General features: G+C 40.0%; 2 protein-coding genes across 2 annotated transcripts; both read left to right on the forward strand.

The window, feature by feature from the left end:
* The first annotated feature begins 2,601 nt into the window (after nucleotides 1-2,601).
* LOC145610607 (uncharacterized) lies at nucleotides 2,602-3,993 on the forward strand. The gene has a single exon (XM_081665917.1). It carries the CDS (start codon nucleotides 2,602-2,604, stop codon nucleotides 3,991-3,993), a length of 1,392 nt encoding a protein of 463 aa, XP_081522043.1.
* Nucleotides 3,994-4,695: 702 nt separating this feature from the next.
* LOC145610609 (uncharacterized) lies at nucleotides 4,696-6,443 on the forward strand. The gene is made up of 3 exons (XM_081665918.1): nucleotides 4,696-4,893; nucleotides 4,977-5,654; nucleotides 5,802-6,443. The coding sequence occupies exons 1-3, from the start codon at nucleotides 4,696-4,698 to the stop codon at nucleotides 6,441-6,443; spliced, it is 1,518 nt and encodes a 505-aa protein (XP_081522044.1).
* Nucleotides 6,444-24,243: the final 17,800 nt, after the last annotated feature.

The following is a 24,243-nucleotide window of genomic DNA, read 5'->3' on the forward strand; positions in this document are numbered from 1 at the left end:
ATCAGGGAGGTTCGTTTTCCCTTTTCTTTATGTGGAAAAGCTAAATTATGGTTTAACGGTTTGAATAGAGCTGCACTTGGTATTACTAACTGGGAGACTCTTGCTTTGAATTTTTATAATAAATATTACCCTGCAGAGAAAACAGCTTTATTGAGAAGCGCCATCCAGAATTTTGCCCAAGAGACAGATGAAGCATTATATGAAGCTTGGGAAAGATTCAAGGATCTGCAGAGGGAGTGTCCCCACCACAATTTGGCAAAGTGGCAGTTGATTCAAGCTTTTTACAATGGTTTAGGAAATGCATCTAGGACAATTTTAGATTCCGCAGCTAGCGGTAGATTTATGAATTTAAATGTTGATGATGCAGGTCAGGTTATTGAAGATATGGCAATCCATAATTCCCAATATGGGAATGCTAGAGGTTATGCTAACAAGGGCAAGCATCATGTTGATTCGGTAACTCTATTGCAAGCCCAACTTACTTCTATTTGCCAGAAACTAGGTAACCTTACTACTAACAATCCTAATTCTGTTGCTAATGTTTCTGCTGTTTCTAATAATGCTAATGATGCTTTCTGTGAAAATTGTGGAAGTGTAGGTCATTATGAACAAGATTGCAGGAGTTCAATGGAGCAAGTTAATGCTTTTCAAACCTACAAGCAAAATAACCCATACTCCAATTCCTACAATCTTGGCTACCGGAACCATCCCTACCTATCCTACCGTAGCACCAATGTTCAAAATCCTCCACCTCCACAACAACCACAACAAGCACCCCCTCCACAGCAGAAATATTATCACCCTCATGCTAACCAGAAACCCCTATCACAAGCCCCTACTACATCTTCTGACCCTGCTTTATCAGAAATTAGGGCAATGCTGACCAGTATGCAAAAACATATGGAGAATAGAGACCAACAGATTGACTCTATTATAGCCTATAATAAAGTCATGGACACCCAAATAGCCCAATTGTCCTCTACCCTTCAATCTCGCCAGCAGGGATGTAATACCCCGTATTTTTAACGTATTTTATATTTTATTTATTTATTTATAAAATATATTTTGGGTAAAACTATTTTAATTATCAGATTTAAATTAAGTAATAAAGTTTAATCTTTGGGTCAATACCTAGCTTACTCCAATATAGCCAATTTCATAACAAGCCCATCTATCCTATTTTCATAATTGGGCTAATAATTCTTTCATCACATTACTATTTCATGGGGCCCAAAACTTACCCTAACTGTTGGGCCCGTATTGTAATACGACCCATAACATTTAGGGCATCAGTCCAAGATCAATGGTTCAGCAAAAATAGGCAAAACGGCTTGATTGGAGTAAACAAGGAAAGCATCATCATACGTATCAATCAAGAGGATACTTGCCAAAGATACACCTACAGAACAGGGAAGAAGATAAATCAAGAAGATCTTCTTCATTTTGAATATATTCTGAAGATATTTGTAAACCCTAGAGATCCCTAGGTATAAATAAGTGTAATTAGACATTTTTAGCACTCATGTACGCACATATACTCAAAATATAATAGAATTACTCTGCATTTATCTACGGAGCTTCGTCCCTACTGAAGAAGGAGGCTAGTCCTTATTCAGTATTGTATCTCTAAACTTACTCTTTTCATAATAGAGTTCATTCTGTCTATTTATTGTTGTTTTATTGCTTATCTATCGCTTTATTATTGCTTTATTGTTACTTTATATGCCATTGGTAGTATGATTGTTATTACCCCTCAAACCTAGCAGATTCTCATATGTCCTTGTTGAGATTTGCCTAAACAATTTGGCGCCCACCGTGGGGCTGATAATCAATTAACCTACCAATTCACCAAAAATCAATACAGACACCATGTCTGGGCACCAAGTACCCTTTACCATAGCCGAAATCAATGAGGGAATGAACGCATTCCGTCAAACCTTAGACCAACAAAAAAGCCAAATTGAAACACTGTTGGCCCAAAAAGTCCAAACTGAAGCCAAGCTTACCAGCCTCACCAAGCAAAATGAAGCCCTCCGTAGCCAAATACAATCAGTCGCTTCCAAAACCATTAATACCAGGAAAAACACTGAAAGTATAGCCATGCAGCTTGACATGTCAGGTGTCTTTCATACCCCTAACGGGGAAAAAGGATCTAACTCTAGGGAAACAACCCTAGATCTGGACTGTCTGAATGCAGGAACCCCAAAGCAGAATAGTCAAGAAGGATCTGAGGAAGGAAAGATAGAGAGGGTAGTCAAAGAGTACCTTAAAGCAATCGAAGCCAAGATCGCCAAGATCCCTGGAATGCCAAAGCCCATGGAGGAAGAAACATCAGATGGCTATATAGAGTCTCCTTTCTCAGAAGAGATCACCATGGTAGAAGTGCCAAAGAGGTTCAGCACACCTAGCATGGCCATGTACGATGGAACAACAGACCCTGATGAGCATGTGTCCCTTTACAAGCAGAAGATGATGACCAGTTCAATCCCTAGAGACATCAGGGAGGACATCATGTGCAAAGGCTTTGGAGCCACATTATCAGGTCCAGCCCTAACTTGGTTCATTAATTTAGATAATGGGACAATTCGATCTTTTGCAGGAATGGTAAACCTATTCAAGATCCAATTCGCCAGCAGCAGGAAAATAGAAAAGCAGTCATCGGATTTGTACCGTATTGTGCAAAGACACGGTGAATCCTTGAGAGATTACCTTAATAGGTTCAACAGGGAAAAGATTGGAATACACAAGTGCGATGCTCCTACAACCATTGAAGCGTTCAGAAGAGGATTGCTAGATCACAGTGAGCTCTACAAGGAATTGACCAAATATCCGTGCACAACCTTTGAAGATGTACAAGCTAAGGCAATGGCTCAAGTTAGATTCGAAGAAGATGCATATGCAAGAAAGACTCCAGAGCTCAGAAAGGATGAAGATCGTCCGTCAAGAAGGAACAACAACTTCCCCAGGGGAGATCATCGATTCAAGCCGTATCAACGCTCCCGCTTTGATGAAGGATCAGTCAACGCTGTCGAAGGAGAGTTTTCTGATTGGAGAGAAGATCCTAAGCTCCCACCAAAGTTGCACGAGTATTACTTCAATGTCAATCCTGCAGGAGTAATAAGAACCTTGAACAAGATGGGAGATACTGTTCAGTGGCCTAGAAGGAGTGATAGGCCTGGGGAGAAAAAGGATCCATCCATATGGTGTGATTTCCATTCAGATATTGGTCACACTACTGACGAATGTGTCGCGCTCAGAAAGGAAGTTGCATACCTATTAAAGAAGGGCTACCTCAAAGAACTCCTGTCAGATAGATCTAAAGCTTCAGGGAAGGATAGAGAGTCCAAGCAAGGAGGTCCTCCACCCCCACCTCCAATTGTCAAAACCATCTGTTTCATATCAGGAGGATCAGAAGTATGCGGCCTAACATATTCAGCAGCGAAGCGGCACGCAAAGGAAAGTAACAAAGAGCAACCAGACAAGAGGGAGAAATCAAAGATAGACATCCCTATCATGTTTGAAGAAAGCGACGCAGTAGAAGGTCATCATGACGGCCTAGTAATCTCACTCCCAGTTGGAAATTTCATGATTAAGCGAATCCTAGTTGACAATGGAAGTTCTGCAAATATCATCATGCTGGATACCCTGAAGCACATGAACATAGATGAGAAGAATATCGTTAACAAGTCAACAATGCTAGTGGGATTCAGTGGGGAAACCAAGAAGACAAGTGGAGAGATTACATTGGAAACATATGCAAAAGGGATCAACCTGCAAGTCAAATTCTTAGTAATCGACACCCTATCCTCATACAATATGATTTTGGGAAGACCCTGGATACACGAAATGAAAGCCATCCCTTCTACGTACCATCAGGTCATCAAGTTTCCTACTAGATGGGGAATTCAAGAAATCAGAGGAGATCCTAGGGAAGCCAAAGAATGCTACAAGATAGCACTGAAAGCAACATCTGCAGAAAAGAGTTCAGCATAGCAATCAGAGGATCAGCTGGGCCAAGAGAAGTTGAGTATATCAAAAGAGCAAGAAGCTACTGAAGTCCAGCTGAACCCCCTACATCCAGATCAGAAAGTCAGAATAGGATCAGAACTGAAAGCGAAACTCAAACAACAAATTTACGACTTTCTAGAAGAAGAGAAAGATGTGTTTGCTTGGACCCACGAGGACATGAAAGGCATTCCCCCAGAGGTTATCACTCACAAGCTAAACGTAGACCCAATGCATACACCAGTGAAGCAAAAAAAAAGAAAATTCGCGCCAGAAAGGAACAAGATCATCAACGAAGAAATTCAAAACCTACTGAAGACAGGAAAAATCAGAGAAGTAAAGTACCCAGAGTGGCTTGCCAACGTGGTGGTAGTAAGAAAGAAGAATGGGAAATGGCGGATCTGCATATATTTCACAGACATCAACAAGGCTTGCCCGAAAGACCCATTCCCTTTACCTCATATTGATGCCATGGTAGACGCCACAGCAGGACACGAACTGTTATCCTTTATGGACGCCTACAGTGGTTACAACCAGATCCTCATGCATAAGGATGACCAAGAGAAGACAACCTTCATTACCAGTCAAGGAATATACTGCTACAAGGTGATGCCTTTCGGATTGAAGAACGCAGGAGCAACGTACCAAAGGTTGGTAAACAAGATGTTTGAAAAACAAATTGGGAACACGATGGAAGTCTACATAGACGACATGGTAGTTAAATCCAAGAAGGCAGAAGATCACGTCAGAGACCTCAAAGAAGCATTCGTCATCCTAAAGCAATACGGCATGAAGCTGAACCCTACAAAGTGCACGTTTGGAGTACAGTCAGGAAAATTCTTGGGATACATGGTTACGCAAAGAGGAATAGAAGCCAGTCCGGAACAGGTCAAAGCTATCTTAGATCTAGAACGACCAAAATCCAAGAAGGATGTACAAAGCTTAACAGGGAAAATCGCGGCATTGAACAGGTTCATCTCAAAGTCTTCAGAAAAGAACAGAGCCTTCTACGAGGTACTGAAAAAAACAAGGAGTTTAAATGGGAACAAGAACATGATGAAGCATTCCAGAAGCTGAAAGAATACCTAGCCAACCCTTTGATTCTCTCCAAACCCAAAGAAGGAGAACCACTCCAGCTGTACCTTGCAGTGTCTGAAGGGACGATCAGCACAGTCCTCACAAGAGAAGAAGAAAAGGAACAATTTCCAATCTACTACGTCAGCAAGACCCTGCTCAGTGCGGAAACTAGATACGCTTCGTTGGAGAAAATCATTTTAGCCTTGTTCACTGCTTCAGTAAAGCTACGTCCATACTTCGAGAGTCATCCCATACAAGTACGGACCAACTACCCCATCAGAGCCATCATGAGAAAACCAGAAATGTCAGGAAGGATGGAGAAATGGGCCCTACATCTAAGCAGGTACGACATACAGTACGAACCCAGGACGGCAGTCAAATCTCAACCTTTAGCAGACTTCGTGGCAGACTTTAGCCCTACACTTGAAGAAGAAGCACAAAAGGAAGTACTAGCCCTACAGGAACCAAAAGCTGCACAAAAATGGACACTCCATACAGATGGTGCAGCAAACATACGAGGAGTGGGCTTAGGAGTAGTACTGACATCACCCCAAGGAGACAAGATAGCACAGGCAATAAGGTGCAACTTCAAGGCTACCAATAATGAAGCCGAATATGAAGCACTCATTACAGGATTAACCGTTGCAAGAGATATGAAGATACAACACCTGGAAGTAATTTCTGATTATCTACTCATGGTAAATCAAATCAACGGACAGTATGCAGCAAAAGACACCAGGATGATTGCTTACCTAGAAGTCACAAAGAAGCTCATCAAGGAATTCAAGGATTTCAAGATAGAACAAGTACCCCGGAACCTAAACACCGAAGCAGATGCATTGGCAAATTTGGGGTCAAACATCAATCCAGAAGAATTTGGGGCAATCCCACTTGTACATGTACTTTCACCAGCCATAGAGAAGGAATCAACTATGAGTGTCTACGAAATTCAAACAGGCCCTACAGAAGAGGAAGACAACAGTTGGATAACACCCCTGAAAGAATACCTCCTAGGCAACACGAAACCAACAGGGAAAGTAACAGCTCAAGCATTCGCTCAGAAAGCCTCCAAGTACTGCCTAATCAGCAGTGTACTCTTCAAGAAATCTGCAGCAGGACCTTTCTTAAGATGCCTGGAAAGAAAAGAAGCTCAACAAGTCTTAAAATCTTTACACAGTGGAGAATGCGGAAATCACTCCGGAGGAAGAAATTTAGCCAACAGGGCACTCAGAATGGGATACTACTGGCCCAGTATGAGAAAGGATGCAGTTGAGTTCGCCAAGAAATGCTTAGCATGCCAAAACCATGCGCCCTTGACGCACAAGCCATCAGAGGAGTTACACCCAACATTGACACCGTAGCCATTTATGAAGTGGGGAATGGACATAGTAAAACTACCACCGTCATCAGGACAGAGAGTGTACTTCTTAGCAATGACAGACTACTTTTCCAAATGGATTGAAGCGGAAGCGTACAAGGAGATCAAGGATAAGCACATCATTTCATTTATAAAGAGGAACATTCTAAGCAGATTCGGAGTACCAGCAGAGATCATTACAGACAACGGGTCTCAATTCATCAGCAACAAAACCACCAAGTTCTCTAAGGAATGGAACATCTCCCTTATCACATCTACACCAAGATACCCACAAGCAAACGGACAAGCGGAATCAAGTAACAAAGTCCTTATAGGCAACATGAAGAAAAGGCTAGAGGGAGCCAAAGGAAAATGGGCAGACGAACTACCCAACATATTGTGGGCAGATAGAACAACTCCTAAAGGCGCTACAGGTCATACCCCTTTCTCACTGGTGTACGGATGTGAAGCAGTAATTCCAACAGAGGTAGAAGTGCCTACAGCAAGGTACGAGTTGATGACAGAAGAAAGAAATCAAGCAGAACTAATTCACAATTTAGACACAGTGGAGGAACTAAGGAAAGATGCACAAATGAGAATGGCAGCATACCAATAGAAAGTAGCAAGATCCTTCAACAAGAACGTTAGAGTTAAAGCCTTCAAGCTAGGAGACTGGGTCCTCAGAAAGGTATACGAAAACACCAAGGAAGTCAATGCAGGAAAGCTAGCACCCAACTAGGAAGGACCCTATGAAATCACCAAGGTAGTAGGTAATGGAGCATACAGACTCAGGAACGCAGAAGGGAAAGAAGTGCAGCGAAGCTGGAACGCAGCACATTTAAAATTATATCATTTCTGAAGAAAGGTACGCAATTGTTATTTCTATTTTGTCTTTCAAGTTACAAAAAAGAAAACACAAAAAAACAGGAAAACAAGCAAAAATACAAAAAAATCAGAAAACAGAAAAACACAAAAATCTCCAACAGCCAGAATCAGCACGAAAGGTACTCATCTATCTTTATCTTTTGTCAATTTACTTTATGATCATTACGAGTACTGACTTTGGCATCGGAGGGCCGTTGGGGAAACCCACGGCCACCCCTCACCTTTTTCTGTTTTGCAAGGAACACGACTGACATTACTGAACAAGAATACATCAAGTCCCTTCACTACAGAACAAAGACAAGGCATTCCTGAAAAGAACAGACCTACTACCCTCACAAAACTTACAAACACACGTAAGTAACATCATTACTATACAACTGTAATACAACTGTAATACAACTGTAATACATTCGTGATACAACTGCATTCACAGCACACTATACAGAAACGACAATCACACAGCAAGAAAGATAGAAATACTTAGTTGCATTGCAACAAAATTAAACAAAACATCCAGCTACAGAAGCGTAGCACAAAATAAAAACAAATTATCCAGACTGCACTAAGGCAGTAAACAGAAACAGCATCCAAAGTTGTACATTTTTGATTAAAAAGAAAGGTGACACAGCACCAGCTAAACTAATTCTCTCCCGTGTTGTCAGCAGGGACTACTTCTTCAGCTACAGGTTTCATCACCTCTGGGGCATCCTTAACTTCTTCATTGTGAGGAGAATTCACTTCCTCATCAGCAAAGCTCAGCAGTAGGGAACCAGGAGCAGCAGTCCCTTCAAGAAACGCCTTCTCAAAAGAAGCCTTGTCACCATCGTAATCCCAAGCCTCATGCTTTCCTTGCTGGAACTCCTCCATCATCTCAAGACGTGCCTTCCCATAATAGTACGTAGCAGCATCAATGGCCTCATTAGCAGCTTCCTTCAGGGTACTCTTCAGCCCGTCCCGCTCAGAAATGCAGTCCCGATGCTTAGCCCGTTCAGACTTCAAAGCCTCAGTAGCAGCCTTGTACTTGTCAGACAGAGCATCACGCTCCTTCTTCATAGCCTCATACACCCGAGAAAATTCTGACACCTTGCCTAAAACACCAAGGCAGGACTGGAGGCTCTGCACAGCAAAGATGAAGTGTAAGAAGCATATTCCAATAAGGTCGATTTTATGCAAAATTTTTTGGAGTACACTATACCTGGAAGGACTGTACAGCCGCTTCTTGTGAAAGATCAGCAAAAGTCATTGAAGACTGGCGATCCTTGAAGGAAGGAAACAACAAGGTATCCACATGTGGAGCAAGAGAATCAAAGGAAAACTCAGCAGCGTCAACATCAATGGGCATCTCCAACTTCCTCTTAAGACCAGCACGAGGCGGAGGCGGAGGTGCAGCACCCCTAGGAGCAACCACCTTGATGGGAACAGCCTCAGAAGTCTGGGGGGACGAACGAGACTTAAGACGGCCCAAGATGGAGGATGAGCTAAGAAGATCATGAGACCTTAGTGACCTTGATGTATCTACAAGGAATACAGTTGGTTCAAAAACTTGTACAACTAGGAACGCAACAAATGTATACAACAAGGATCACAGCAAATATATGCAGCAAGGACGCTAATAACAAACAACTAAGACTAACAAGTACACGCAAATATGTTCAACAAAGAAACAGCCAATTCAAAAATAAAAACACACAGACTAAACAAGCAAACCAACCACGCATTCACAAAAGCATAAGTGCAACAAAACATCGAAACTCACAAGGGAGAAAGAAAACAAACCTTGAGACATGGTTGGAGCAAGTTTCTGTTCAGAATCAGATTCGTCCAAGGACTTAATTTGAATAACTGCTTCAGGCTGCGTCAATTTGATGAAAGACCTCTCGTCTGCACTCAACTCGTACAACTTGTCTATCAAAGATGGAGACTGAGAGCGTTGCTTCAATTTACTCACTGCAACCAACAGGCAAATAACCCCAAATCAACAAAGAAGGAAAGAAGAACATAAAAGAATAAGAAAACAAAATACCTTCAGCCTCAACAGTGTCAATAAAAAAATCACAATCATCACCCAACGAATCAATCCTCACAAAGAAGAACTTGTGATACCACTTCTTGTCAAACGCCTTCTCCAAATCAGTCACCAAAGGACCAACACCATCCTTCAGGCGAAGACCAACCCGACCTTTACCACTGGTCCTGATAGTGTAAGGGTAACACAAATCCCTCACATCAAGTTCTATACCCAATTTCACACTCAGCAAATCCAGAATTCTCAATACCCTCCAAGTTTGGGGCAATAATTGACAAGGCGAAACCCTAACTCTAGAAAGAAATTGACGAACAAGAGCAGAAAAAGGAAACGTATGCCCAATTACAAAAGGGTACTCAAAGAAACACACCCAACTAGGGGCAATCCAGTCAGCCCTCTCCCTGGCTGATGGAATTTTCACCACAACCCCATCAGGAAAACGTGCAAGTGCAGCAATATTCTGGACTTCCTCCTTCGTAACAGTGGAAGGATAGGTATCTTTGACAGGAAAGACGTTCTGCGCCACCAAGTTTGGCTTTTTCACACCCTCATCCACCCCAGCAAACACCACTCTCACAAGATCATCCATCGCAAAAACAAGAGAAAAAGTACAAAGTAAAACAGAGCAAACAGAGAGGAGAGAGAAAATACCTGATGAAATTGAAATTAGGGGCAAAGCAATTGAAGTGATTAGACAACAGCCTGCACACCCAATAAATACCAAAGACGGAAATAAAACCGCCCTTCACAGTTATCGAGGAAGTTGCCTTAAAACCGCCACCACTTTCTATTTTGCTAACCGTTGGAACAATTTCTGAATTTCAAAATATTTTCTAGAATTTTCTTTAGGTAATTTTCACTTCCAAATACTTGGAAATAAAAATTAGGGGCAATTGTTGGGCCCGTATTGTAATACGACCCATAACATTTAGGGCATCAGTCCAAGATCAATGGTTCAGCAAAAATAGGCAAAACGGCTTGATTGGAGTAAACAAGGAAAGCATCATCATACGTATCAATCAAGAGGATACTTGCCAAAGATACACCTACAGAACAGGGAAGAAGATAAATCAAGAAGATCTTCTTCATTTTGAATATATTCTGAAGATATTTGTAAACCCTAGAGATCCCTAGGTATAAATAAGTGTAATTAGACATTTTTAGCACTCATGTACGCACATATACTCAAAATATAATAGAATTACTCTGCATTTATCTACGGAGCTTCGTCCCTACTGAAGAAGGAGGCTAGTCCTTATTCAGTATTGTATCTCTAAACTTAATCTTTTCATAATAGAGTTCATTCTGTCTATTTATTGTTGTTTTATTGCTTATCTATCGCTTTATTATTGCTTTATTGTTACTTTATATGCCATTGGTAGTATGATTGTTATTACCCCTCAAACCTAGCAGATTCTCATATGTCCTTGTTGAGATTTGCCTAAACACTAACCTACTCTACTCTATAAATACTCTTTCAATCCCCAAAATTTCCCACACAAAAAGTCAATTGGTCAAGGTAATTATTTCTCCTCTTATTTTTCTTTTCTTATTCTTTTTCCTTTTTCCTTCTCTTCTTTATTTTCTTATTTTTCCCCTTTCTTTTGCTTGTTCTTTCACGTGGGATTTCATGAACTCCAAGTGGCTACTATTCCTAACCACCAGCTGCCATCGCCGCCGCCACCCAGCCGCCGCCCAGCTGGCCGGCCACCACCCACGGTGGTTCTCCACTTCTCTCTCTCCTCTTGTTTTGATTTATTTTTAAGTAGTATATTTTGGGATTTTGATTTTAATTATTAGTATATGATTAATATGTTTTATAATTGTGTTTTAATGATTAAACAGGTTTAATTTCAGATTTTACAAGGTATTATGAGTTAGGGTTTTAAAATTATTAAAGACTTGATTTTTAGGGTTTTATGAACAATTAATTTAGGGCTTTTATAGTAATGATATTTTGGAAATTTTGGTGATTATAACTACTAATTAGTTTAACTTAATTCTAGATTATTTTGAACACATAAATTCATGTTTTAATTTATAGATTCCTGTTCGTTAATATTAATCCCGTTTTAATCCCGATCAGGTTCTAAACTCATCCGATTTTGACAAAAAATTAGTGTTTTCCATGTGGAAACAACGTTTTAAAAAAGACTCACTACTCTTGGTAGTGATCACCACCTTTTTGTGGCCAAATTCAGCCTCTAAGTATGATTTTCGGGCAGTTTTTGATTTTTAACGAAGTTTTTTTAAAATTTTATCCTTGAGTTTAAAAGGTAAGAGATAATTTAATTTTTCTATGGATAATTTAAGTATGAAGATGTATTTTGATGAGGTTTTGAAGTGGTTTTTGATTAGTTTAAAATGTTGGAATTTTATTTAAAGTAGTATAATTGTGATTTTAATAAAAGGGTGTGATAACCTATTAAAAAGGAGTTTTATTAGGGGTTTTTAAATAATTTTCAGATTATTCTAAATAGTTTAAAGTGAGTTTAAGTTGCTGGAAATTGTGTATACAAGAGTAATTAATTTAGTATTATTGTCCCTTATTGTAGGAGACTCAATTCGGGAATTGTTGTAGTATTTTCGGCCACTTTATGGGCTTAATTGAGGTACGTTCGCGTACTTAGCATATTTGATGATGTAGAATCATGCTAGGCTTAATTTCAATCAATTACAAGTAGTTTCATGCTAAGGTTCATGTATTGAATTGTGAATTTTGGTGTTGGTGATTGAATTGTGAAGCATGAATTATTTGTGATGATCTATGGATTGGAAAATTATATTTTGGCATGATTATATGGACTACATATTTATTTATGGCATGATAGAGAGCATGTTTAGTCAAACTAATTGTTTGGTTATGTTTGGATTATTGAAAAGGAATTTTATTATGGTTCATATAATTTTTATTGATGCTTTAAGCATGAGGAAGGAGCTATGCAAGTGTCTATGAACACAAGGAATAAATTGTATGTCGGTGCCTTTGTGCACTTAAGGTGTTTTTAACACCGAGGGATAGGATTGTTGGCGCTTTATGCGTTTAAGGTGTCTTTGACACTGAGGTAGTTTTAAAAAGGGTTCAACATTAAATTATATGTGGTCACTAATTATTCAAGAATTAAATTGGTATGTTTGTTTGATTGAATAATTGTTGTTGATTGAGTTATTATGCTTTGGGAGTCATCACCAAGTTTAATAATCTGTAAATAACGTAAAGTGAAAGAGATTACGCACCAAAACTCTTGGAACGTATATACCTTGAGTATGAACAATGGGGGGGGAGTTATGGGGTTTTATATTTAACCATAACTTCTAATGGAGTACAGGACGCTGTATATTCCCTTTTATTATTATTATTATGCACTGGAATTCCGCCACCAATGTGTGGCATAGGTGATGCTGGCACGGTTAGCTCCCGTGTCAGTAGTCCTCAATTTATTGAGGCAGGTTTGGTTTAGTTGGAAACCCGTTCGATGCGTAATCAACGCTAAATAAATTATTTAGTGTCCACTTAAAGAGTCTTGTTGTTTGTTGTGTGTGCTTGTAAACAGGTGCAATGAGGTAAGTATGTGTGATGCTAGGAGTTGCATGTTAGTGTGTTTAAATACGCTTATGTACTCAGCTTTGCGGATTGTGTGTGTTGTTTGTGTCTGGCTATGTCTTTATCTTGGCCCTACGATGATCCATTTTAATGGAGAGTAGTGGGGGCAAGTGGAGATAATCTTTTCAGGTGTTGAAACATATTCATGACGGGGCATGAGTGAAGAGCGAATCATGCTAGTTTCTATTAGTTGAGATGTGGTTTATTGCATTCAAATATTATATTATATTATGTTGTGCTTATGAGACAAACGCAAAGGTTTTTCGTAATTTAATTGGTTTTGATAAGGGCCTTCAATGGTTCCAAGTTGTAGGTTGATTTTATTTGACTTCGTTTGACTTTGGTTTTAATCTTTACTTTCGTTTGGTTGACTTTTAAGTTGACTCGTTTTTGAATGGTTTTGAGTTGAGTCTTCCGATGTGTGTCTTTGATAATTGCCTTAGCTGTTTTCACGGTGGCGGTAATGTCTTAGATATTCCTAAATCGTATTTTAAAAAAGAGTAAAGTGTATTTTAAAGGAAAGGAATTTCTAGGGTGTTACAAGGGAGCTTTACCAGCGCAGGGAATTCAACCTACGGATCATGCTAATGCAATCACCCTAAGGAGTGGTTCACACTACGATGGGCCCCAAATGCCCAAAGAGGATGAACCTGATTTAACTAACATTGCTAATCCTGATTCCGTTGTACCAATTACCCCTGCAGGGCTGCAGGGTAAAATTCCTGACACTAATATTTCTGATGATTCATTGCAGGGTACAACCTCAGGGAAGGATGCACCCAAGGGGAAGAGTAGGGAAGCACCACCAGTTATCAAATTACCATTCCCTAATCGCCAACTAAAGACTAAATTGGACAAGCAGTTTGGTAAGTTTCTGGAGGTTGTTAAAAATTTGCAGGTAACGGTTCCTTTTATTGAACTTATTACACAGGTTCCTGCATATACTAAATTTATGAAAGATATTTTGACTAGGAAGAGGGCCTTTAATGAAGTAGAAACTGTAGCTTTTACTGAGGAGTGTAGTGCATTGTTACAAAATAAATCTCCCCCTAAATTAAAGGATCCTGGTAGTTTTTCTATCCCTTGTTATATTGGTAATGTCTTCATAGATAAAGCATTATGTGATTTGGGTGCTTTTGTTAGTGTAATGCCATCGTCTATTTGTTCTAAATTGAATATGGGTGAATTAAAAATTACTAATATTACTTTGCAAATGGCAGACCGTTCTGTTAAATATCCCCTAGGTATTTTAGAGGACGTCCCTGTTAGAGTTGGTAAATTTTTCATCCCTGTTGATTTTGTTGTTTTAGACATGGCTGAGGATACACAAATACCCATTATATTAGGTAGGCCTTTTCTCCATACCGCAGGAGCCATTATAGATGTTAAAAATGGTAAACTAACCCTATCTGTTGGTGATGATAATATTACTTTTAATTTAGGGAAGGTTTTAAAAGGTCCTATGCTTGAGGAAAATTGTTGTTTGATCGACGTTATCGATATAATGGATGATATTTGTGATGATAGCTTGACACAGATTCTTGCAAGGGATCCCTTGGAAGAAATACTTTGTGGTAATTTGTCTGCAGGTGATGCGAATGTCTAGAGCAAGGAGGTGGATATTATTGAGAAAGCTCTTGCCTTAGAAGAACTTGATGACAAAGAGAATAAGAAGGTAGTAAAATTAGTTCAGGAATCGAAACCTGCAGAGGTAAAGAAACCTGAACTAAAACCTCTTCCTTCTCATTTAAAATATGTTTTTCTTGATGAGCAGGAAATGCACCCTGTGATCATTAGTACTGCACTTGATGACCCAAAAACTTCCCAACTTCTAGAGGTTCTCAGAACCCACAAAAGGGCAATAGGGTACAATATTGATGATCTCAAGGGTATAAGCCAAGATTTTTGTATGCACAGGATACACTTAGAGGACAACTACAAGCCCTGCATTCAACCCCAGAGGAGGTTGAATCCCAATATGCAAGAGGTAGTTAAGAAAGAGGTTATGAAATTACTTGATGCAGGTATTATCTATCCTATTTCTGACTCTAAATGGGTAAGTCCTGTTCAGGTGGTTCCTAAGAAGGGTGGGATGACTGTGATTAAAAATGATAAAAATGAATTAATTCCCACTAGAACTGTTACAGGGTGGCGTATGTGTATTGACTATCGTAGATTAAATGTCGCCACTAAAAAGGACCACTTCCCTCTCCCCTTTATTGATCAAATGCTTGAGAGGTTAGCTAACCATAAGTTCTTTTGCTATTTGGATGGGTATTCGGGATTTTTCCAAATTCCGATCCACCCTGAAGATCAGGAAAAGACTACATTTACATGCCCTTATGGCACTTTTGCATATCGTAGAATGCCTTTTGGTTTATGTAATGCACCTGCTACTTTTCAACGTTGCATGATGAGCATTTTTTCTGATTTCATAGAGTGTATCATGGAAGTCTTTATGGATGATTTTAGTGTCTATGGTTCTTCATTTGATTCATGTCTAATTAATTTAGCTAAAATCCTGATAAGATGTGAAGAATACAACTTGGTTTTAAATTGGGAGAAGTGTCACTTTATGGTGACAGAGGGAGTAGTCTTGGGTCACATTGTATCTGATAAGGGCATACAGGTAGACAAAGCTAAGATTTCAGTGATTGAGCAATTACCTCCCCCAGTTAATGTTAAGGGAGTTAGGAGTTTCTTGGGTCATGCGGGGTTTTATCGCCGTTTTATCAAAGATTTTTCTAAAATTGCTAAACCACTGACTCAGCTTTTTCTTAAGGATGCTCCTTTTGTTTTTACTGACGAGTGTCTTGAGTCTTTCAACAGGATTAAGCAGGCTTTGATATCGGCACCCATCATATGTGCTCCCGATTGAAATCTTCCTTTCGAGATCATGTGTGATGCAAGCGACTTTGCTCTAGGAGCCGTGCTTGGACAGAGGAAGGAAAAAGTTTTACATGCTATCTACTATGCTAGTAAAACTTTGGATGAGGCTCAAGTCAACTATGCCACCACGGAGAAGGAGTTTTTAGCTGTTATTTATGCTTTAGAAAAATTTAGATCATATCTAGTTGGTTCTAAAGTTATTGTTTTTACTGACCATGCAGCTCTAAAGTACTTGATAGCCAAAGCTGAATCAAAGCCTAGGCTACTCCGGTGGGTTCTCTTGCTCCAGGATTTCAACATTGAAATAAGGGACAAAAAGGGTGCAGAGAACGTAGTGGCAGATCACTTGTCACGAATCAGGTATGATGAGGGTAAGGATTTTCTCCCTATAGATGATTCATTCCCTGATGACAACATGTATGCAGTTGTAGAGCAACACCCCTGGTATGCTGATTTTGCAAATTATTTAGTGGGTGGTACTCTACCTCTTGACTTGTCCTATCAACAAAAAAAGAAATTCCTTTATGATGTTAAACATTATTTTTGGGATGATCCTTTTTTGTTTCGTGAGTGTGCAGATGGATTATTTCGCAGGTGTGTCCCCGAATGGGAGGTACATGGTATTCTCACTAGCTGCCACACTTCACCTTATGGAGGACATCATGGTCCCTCTAAAACAGTGGCCAAGATAAATAAGTCAGGATTTTATTGGCCCACCATGTTTAAGGATGCTAACATTTTTGTGCAGGCTTGTGACTCTTGCCAGAGGACTAGCAACATCTCGCGGCGGCATGAGATGCCTCAAACTGGGATTTTGGAAGTTGAAATTTTTGATGTTTGGGGTGTTAATTACATGGGACCGTTCCCTTCTTCTAGAAGGAACCGTTATATACTAGTCGCCGTAGATTATGTATCCAAGTGGGTGGAAGCCATTGCCACTCCTACCAATGATGCCAAGGTGGCCCATAGGCTTTTCAAGAAGACTATTTTTCCTAGATTTGGAGTGCCTAGAGCCATAATCAGTGACGGAGGATCCCACTTTCTTGAGCGGAAGTTAGATACCCTCCTAAAGAAGTATGGTGTTTACCATAGGACAGGGCTAGCCTACCATCCCCAAACTAGTGGCCAAGTCGAAGTGTCTAATCGTGAGATTAAGGTCATTTTAGAGAAGGTGGAAGCAAAATCTAGGAAAGATTGGAACGATAAGTTGGATGACACCCTTTGGGCATATAGAACCGCATTTAAGACCCCTATAGGTACCACTCCCTATAGACTTGTGTATGGTAAAACATGTCATCTTCCGGTGGAGTTAGAGTATAAGGCATATTGGGCTATTAAGGAGCTCAATTTGGATGCTAAGCTAGCGGGAGAAAAGAGGCTTCTACAACTTAACCAGCTTGATGAGTTTAGGTTGATGGCCTATGATAGTGCGCGAGTCTACAAGGAGAAGACTAAGAGATGGCACGACAAGATGATCCTTCCGAGAGAATTCAAAGAGGGTGATAAGGTGTTGTTCAACTCTAGGCTTAAACTGTTCCCAGGAAAGTTGAAGTCAAGGTGGTCGGGTCCTTTCACTGTAAAAAGGGCCAACAAGTTCGGTTCTGTAGAGTTGTTTGATGAGCACGGTAATGAGTTCAAGGTAAATGGTCAGAGGCTTAAGATTTATCATGACGGGGCTACGATTGGTGCAGTGGAACTACTACACCTGACTAGTTCCAGCTCACCTTGAGAATGCTATGGTAAGAAGATCGTGCGGGACCTAGATAACCCAACGCTTTGCGGGAGGCAACCCGTATTTTACTTGTTTTTATTTTTCTTTTTCTTCTTTTTCTTATGAGAGGAGAGAGGAGGGAATTTAATGAGTTTTATGAGTTTTTGGTACAGATTAGAGGAAAAGAGTTAGCCAAAATTTGAAGAAAGTAGGACGTCCAAACCTGTTCTCGGGCCCGGCCGGGCGGATCTACGCCCGACCGGGCGCGAGAGTTGACGTATACAGACTTTAAAATGGCCCGGCCGGGCGGGATGACGCCCGATCGGGCGCGATAAGAAACAAGTTTTTAGAAACAAAATCGCCCGATCGGGCGAAGGCACGCCGGATCGGGCGCGAGAGGAAGCCAGGGAAGTTAGTAAAGATCGCCCGATCGGGCGGAATGAGCGCCCGACCGGGCGCGAGCTCAATCATGGAAGGGAACCAAGATCGCCCGACCGGGCCACACACCGCCCGGCCGGGCGCGACATTTCTTTCCCCCGTCTTCTCCTTCTTTTTCTTTCTTCTTCCTCCTTTCTTCTTTCTTTCTTCTTTCCTTCTTCTTCTCCGCCATTACTTTCTCTCTCTAAATTCATATTTTTCTCTAACTTCTCTCTAAGATTTCTCCTCCATTTCTCACCCAAATCCAAAACTTTTTACATATTCTTACTCCTCTCTTCATCCTCTACATTTCTATATCAAAATTTTACATTTTCCACAAAAATAAAATTTTGACCACCACTCCTAATGGCGGCAAAGAGGGCTCGAAGCTTTCTCGGGGGTAGCTTAAGCGGGTCATCCCAACAATATGACCCGGCTCTTTAGCTTGCTCAATGGCCAACGATCAAGATCGCGACGCCGGAGCAACGGGAAAAGTTGGAGGTGCTCTACGGACGAGAGGTAATTCCCTCACGGTGGTTACACCGTCCCACTTTAGAAGCTTTAGGTATTTATGGTTTTGTTAGGAGATTTTTAAATGATATTGGTATTCGTAAATTTGTAGATATGCATTATTCGACATACCGTGAATTAACCTGTGAATTCTTGTCTTCTCTTGTCATTCAAAACCATAAAAGTGGTCCAAAATTAATTTTTAGGCTTAATAATAAAAACATCACTCTTTCTTTTGTGGAATTCTGTAAATTATTTGAACTGGAACCTGAATTAGATAGGCAATGGAATGCTGAGTTTAAAATGGAGGATGTTTATTTTGCTTTGACTGGTATTCCTCATGTTTCTGCACAACATGCTAGTGCTACGCCTATTCACCACCCCGTCCCTAAAATGTGGCAAAGATTTGCCGGTGTCTGTTTCCTAGGTAGGAATGAACCCCACAATTGTCAGACCAATGAATTAGCTGTAATTGGCCATTATATGTTTGGGTACGGGAAATTAAACATAGCCCGGTATATCATCCACCACCTAGGTAGGCACGCTACGGCCAGCAGCCAGGCCACTACCCCCATCCGTCTTGGTGGCATTATCACTAGGATAGCCATCAAGAAGGTCGGTTTTGTAGAGAGTGGATCCCACCGCATGACTAACATGGGACCAGACACCTACATTACCTCTAGGTACCTTGAGGAGCTGGGGTAGTTGAGGGTAGACGGGAGCCAGGTCACCCATTGGTGCATTAGGACAGGGACCGAACAACCCTTACCCATCTTTCCTTTGCCCAACCCCGACCTGACCGCCTTTCCCCCAGGGCAAGAGTCCTACACTTATGCCCTTTTAGTTGCCCATGCTAGGGGCGAGGATCCACAGCAGGCCCAGGCCCAGCCACAGCCTGTAGTTCAGCCCATTCCACAGCCACCATCACCACCCCGACAGTCCTATTCCGTCCCTCATGGTGACTCTGACCCAGTTTGGGACTTGCACAGTATTGGCCAGGCCATAGGTCGCATAGAGCAGACCCAGACCGAGTTTAGACAGATGATTGGTTCTGTCGACCATAGGCTAGGCTACCTAGAGAGGAACCAGGGTAGGGGACTCTACCCCATGTATGATGATTACGCTCGTCGGGGCAACATTCCCGACGATGCTGTTTACCCAGACTGGTTCCAGCCCCCACCTTAGGGATACGATAGGGATCCCACTGCCCATGGTATTTACACAGACTATTCTTCGTTCCATGGGTACGGCCAGGACATTCCTTTTGGGGGACCGCCGGGGGGGACTTTTCATGCTAACTATTTTGGTGGTAGCTCCTTTGGTGCAGATGGTGCAAGTTCCAGTGGTGGAGCAGGTGGGTCCTCACGGATGGACCAGGATGAGGATGAGTAGCCAGCTGGGCTACATTCGAGCCAATGAGGACATTGTCTGATCTTGGCTTGGGGGAGATTTTTGGATTTGGTATATATTTTCTTCTTCCTTTTTCTTTATTTTTGTTTATTTTTGGTGTGTTTTGTTAGTTTAGATTTATTGCTTTTTAGATTAGTTTATTGCTTCCCTTATATGAAAAATACAAAAAAATTGAAAAATCAAAAAAATAAAAAAAATACGAACCAATAAACTGTAAATCATGCTTCCCTGTGCCTCATACTTGAGAAAATTGTTTTGATTCTTGGTATTTGATTTTGAACATTGTGGATTTGTTGATCATGATTTGATGTTTAGTTACTTGGATTCCTAAACATGCGTCGATTTTGCCCAACTACATGTGAATATAGTGCTTGACTAGTTGATTTGGTTAGGAATGTGTGTTAGTTCCTGGTATGTCAATGAATTTGAGTATTGGTTTGCAACTATGAGTAGTGTTTCATGACTCAATATTATGCACATGTGGAGGACGAAGGCATTTGTTCTTTAGGTAGCCTTCAGATTTATTTAGATACATTTGTTCCCTTCTTGCTACCCATGTTGTTGCTTGTGCCCTTTTATTGTTTTTAGCCACATTACAAGCCATGTTTGCCCCATTGGTTACTAGTCCCAAGCTTGGCTTGGGGGAGCTATTAGTGAATGAGGTGAGGGAGTTTGTAGTGTGCACATTATTTGCACAATTTGGGTGGGTTTGAGAAGTTATTTGTTCTTGATCATTTTTTTGTTTTGATGAGTTTTATAGTGTATATATTTGAGAAAAAATAAAAGTGTGATGAAAAAGAAAAAAAAATGAAAAAAAAGAGCAAAAAGAAAAAAAAGTTTGATGTTCAAATGTTCTAAGTGAAGGTTTATCAAAAGAAAAGAAAAGAAGTTGAGTTTCAATGTAATTAATTGAGTTTTGAGTTTGAGTTTGTTTCCATTTTATCATATTTTTATGAGTAATTTTGTAAGTATTGGGATTGATTTTTATGATTGGAGTATTATTTGGTGGATTTTTGTTAGAGTTGGTTTTGTTGGAGATGTGTGATCATTACATTTGGTCATGGGTTTATTAGGATATGGCTCCCTTTTAGCAAGGCTTTTCTCTCACATATTCCCAAATTTATCCTACCCTTTTACCCTAGCCTTACATTACAAGCTTTAAAAGACCTTTTGACCTTGTGCATAGAGTTGTGTAAATATGAAAGTGTTGTTTATCAATGCAAGTTATGACTTGACATATTCCGAGTCGACTATTAGGTTGAGTGTACGTCTTTTTAAGCACACGAGTGTTGTGAGTTTGGGAGGGCATTGTTCACATTAAAGGGGTTGGGATGGAGAGCGATCGAGTACATCTTTTACTCGCCACATAAATGAAAGTTGAGTGTGTGAGCACTAGTCTTGAATTCTATATGCTCTTGTGGTTTGCTCTACTTGACAATTGTTGGGGAGGAAGGGTGATTAGATGGATAGGATTGGTTGATTTTGAAGCATGTTCACTTGATTTGCCTTGAATCGTTTGTGCTTGATTTTTATTGGGGTGAGGCATGTTTTATTGTTCATTGAGGAGCTCTTTGCTTAGGGACGAGCAAAGGTTTGGCTTGGGGGAGTTTGATGTGTTCATTTTATATATATATTTATCCCCGTCCTTTGGTCGTAATTAGTAGTGTTTTTGGCTCCTACGAGCCACTTTTATTACTAATTTGTGTTTTCCAGTGCTTATGTAGTTTTGCTTGAGTTTTGTAGGAATTTGCGTACTTGGAGCATTTTCCCGGGTTTTTCGAGGAGCATCTACAAGTATTGGAAGACCGCGACCACGTTCGATAGCCCAAGACCGATCGGAGGTACCAATCGGTGATTAAGGGCTCGGTTATGAAGATCCAAGGAGGGAACTCGGATTGGGCCAAGGATAAGAGGCCCAATCGAGGTTCGTTTGGTGGCCCAAGCATTGTGCCTGGACCAGGAGCCCTGCCCGATGGCGCGCCCGGCCGGGCGGGGCGAAACAACAGTGTGCCCGGAGACGCGCCCGGACGGGCGCGAGAAGCCATCAGAGTGAAGAAAAAGGCGGGCCCGGTCGGGCGGCCCCCTGCCCGACCGGGCGCGTGTGGCTTTTAGGGAATCTTAGTTCCGATTAATTTGTTTTAGCGAATAATTCTTGCTTAGTATTAATGTAATTTTATTAGGCAAGATGACTTACTTCTTCATTATTCTCTTACTCTAGTTTTTTATTCTCTCCTTCTCTCTACTTAAACTTTCTCTCTCTAGACTTTTATTCTCTCTTGTTCCTTAACTCAGTTGTAATTCCGCCGTCTTGGTACGATTTCTCTCTTAATTAATCTCAGTATTTTATTCATTCAATTTCTTCATGTCTTGTTTAATTATTATGTTTTGCTTAGTTTTAATTATGTCTGAGTAGTTTTCCTTCTAGGGTTTATGGGGATCTAATAAATAATATGAAGGGGTAATTTTATGATTGTTGATTATTAATGCTTAATTGATTTCCTATTGATTGTTTAAATGCTATGCAATTAGATTTGGCCAGGTTTAATTGTATGAGTTTAGCAATATTGATTCGAGATTCGAGAGATGAGAATTGATGTTTAGGCTTAGTTTCAATAGGCAGATTAATTTATAAATGGTTAGGTCGAGATTCGAGAGATGAGATTTAATACCGGTAAATTAATTCTGTGATTGTAATACGTAGCGAAAGCCCTTTATGATCTGATTAATTAATGCATTGATGATTGATTATTGTGTTTGCCCTGGAATATTGTTTATTAGTGAACCTATGTCCTAGGCCTTTTAATATTTGATTTCTTCCTTAATTATTCTCTTTACTCATAATCTTCGTAGTACAGTTTATAATCACAACAAATATTGGTTACTCTAATAATTTAGACTATATTAATTAATTAGGAGTAGAAAGACTTGTTTCCCTGTGAATTCGACCCTACTTCCCTATCTGCATAAGCTAGTGGACTTAGGTAACTATTTTTGATTAGGTGATACGACTTTAGCCTGTCAGCCACCGGTTTAAACCAAACCGGTGGGAAAACCATTATTCCCACCGGTTTGAACCAGTGGCATTTTATTAAAAAAAAAAACATATATAAACCCTAACCCTACCCAGCTACCATCATTTACGCACTCACCAGCCTCCTTCCTCCTCACCCCTTCTCTCTCCTGCTCTCTGCTCTCCCCTTTCTCGATCTTCCTGCTCTCTCCTCTTTCGATCTTCCTGCTCTCCCTCTGCTCTCTCATCTCACCACCACCACCACCACCATCACCACCGCCGTCCTCTTATCTCTCCTCTCCCTCGTCTCTCCTTCTCTCTCGTTTCTCATTCTCTCTTCTCTCCCTCGTCTCATCTCGTCTCACCACCACCACCACCACTAACCACCGTCGCCACCAACTCCGACATCAACAACACCCTCGCTTAGTGCATGCAATGTTTTTGGGTTTAATTATTCGAGGTTTAATTATTCAAGATTAGGGTTTCTGGGTTTCATTATTTTTGTTTAATGTCTTGATTTTTTTGGGTTTGATTGTTGTAATATTGTTCAGAATTGATGGGTTTAATTGACTTTGAAATTTTCTGGGGTGATTTTGAAGTTTTAATTCGATTTTTTTTATTTTAATCTATTTTGGAATTTTCTGGGGGTGATTTTGATCGATTTTAATTCGATTTTTTTGGTTTTAATCGATTTAAATTTGACTTAAATTTCTGGGTTTCTGTTCCGAGTTCTTGAACATAAATCTGGTTTTTTTTTCTGGGTTTTTGTTTTTATTTTTCTGAAGGTGATTTACTTTGATTTTTTTGCCTTAAATCGATTTTTTTTTTATTTTAATCTATTTTGGAATTTTCTGGGGGTGATTTTAAATTCTGGGTTTCTGTTCCGAGTTCTTGAACATAAATTTGGTTTTTTTTTTTCTGGGTTTTTGTTTTTATTTTTCTGGGTTTTTTTAACTGATTTTATTCGATTTAAGGCTACATGCAGATCGATTTATTTTTTTTTGTTTAAATTGGTGTAGGTAATTTGAATTAGATCTTAAATCGAAGAATCAAGTCGAAGAATATTGATTTAGATTGTAATTTTTTTTTGATTAATATTGTAATTTTTTTTTTTTGATTTTTATCTTGTAATTGATCGATTTTTTTATTCTTTTTTGGAGGAAATAATTGATCGATTTTATCGATCTATACTGTAAATTTTTTGGATTATATATTATAAATTTTCGGTTATATTTATTGATATTGTTTGATTTTGATTTTGATGTTCTATTTCTATGATATTTCTTTTTGAAAAAGGCAAAAAAAAAAAAAAAAAAAAAAAAAATGTACATTGCCACCGGTT

This window comes from Chenopodium album, chromosome 24, assembly GCF_948465745.1.
Source record: "Chenopodium album chromosome 24, dcCheAlbu1.1, whole genome shotgun sequence".
Lineage (NCBI taxonomy): Eukaryota > Viridiplantae > Streptophyta > Magnoliopsida > Caryophyllales > Amaranthaceae > Chenopodium > Chenopodium album.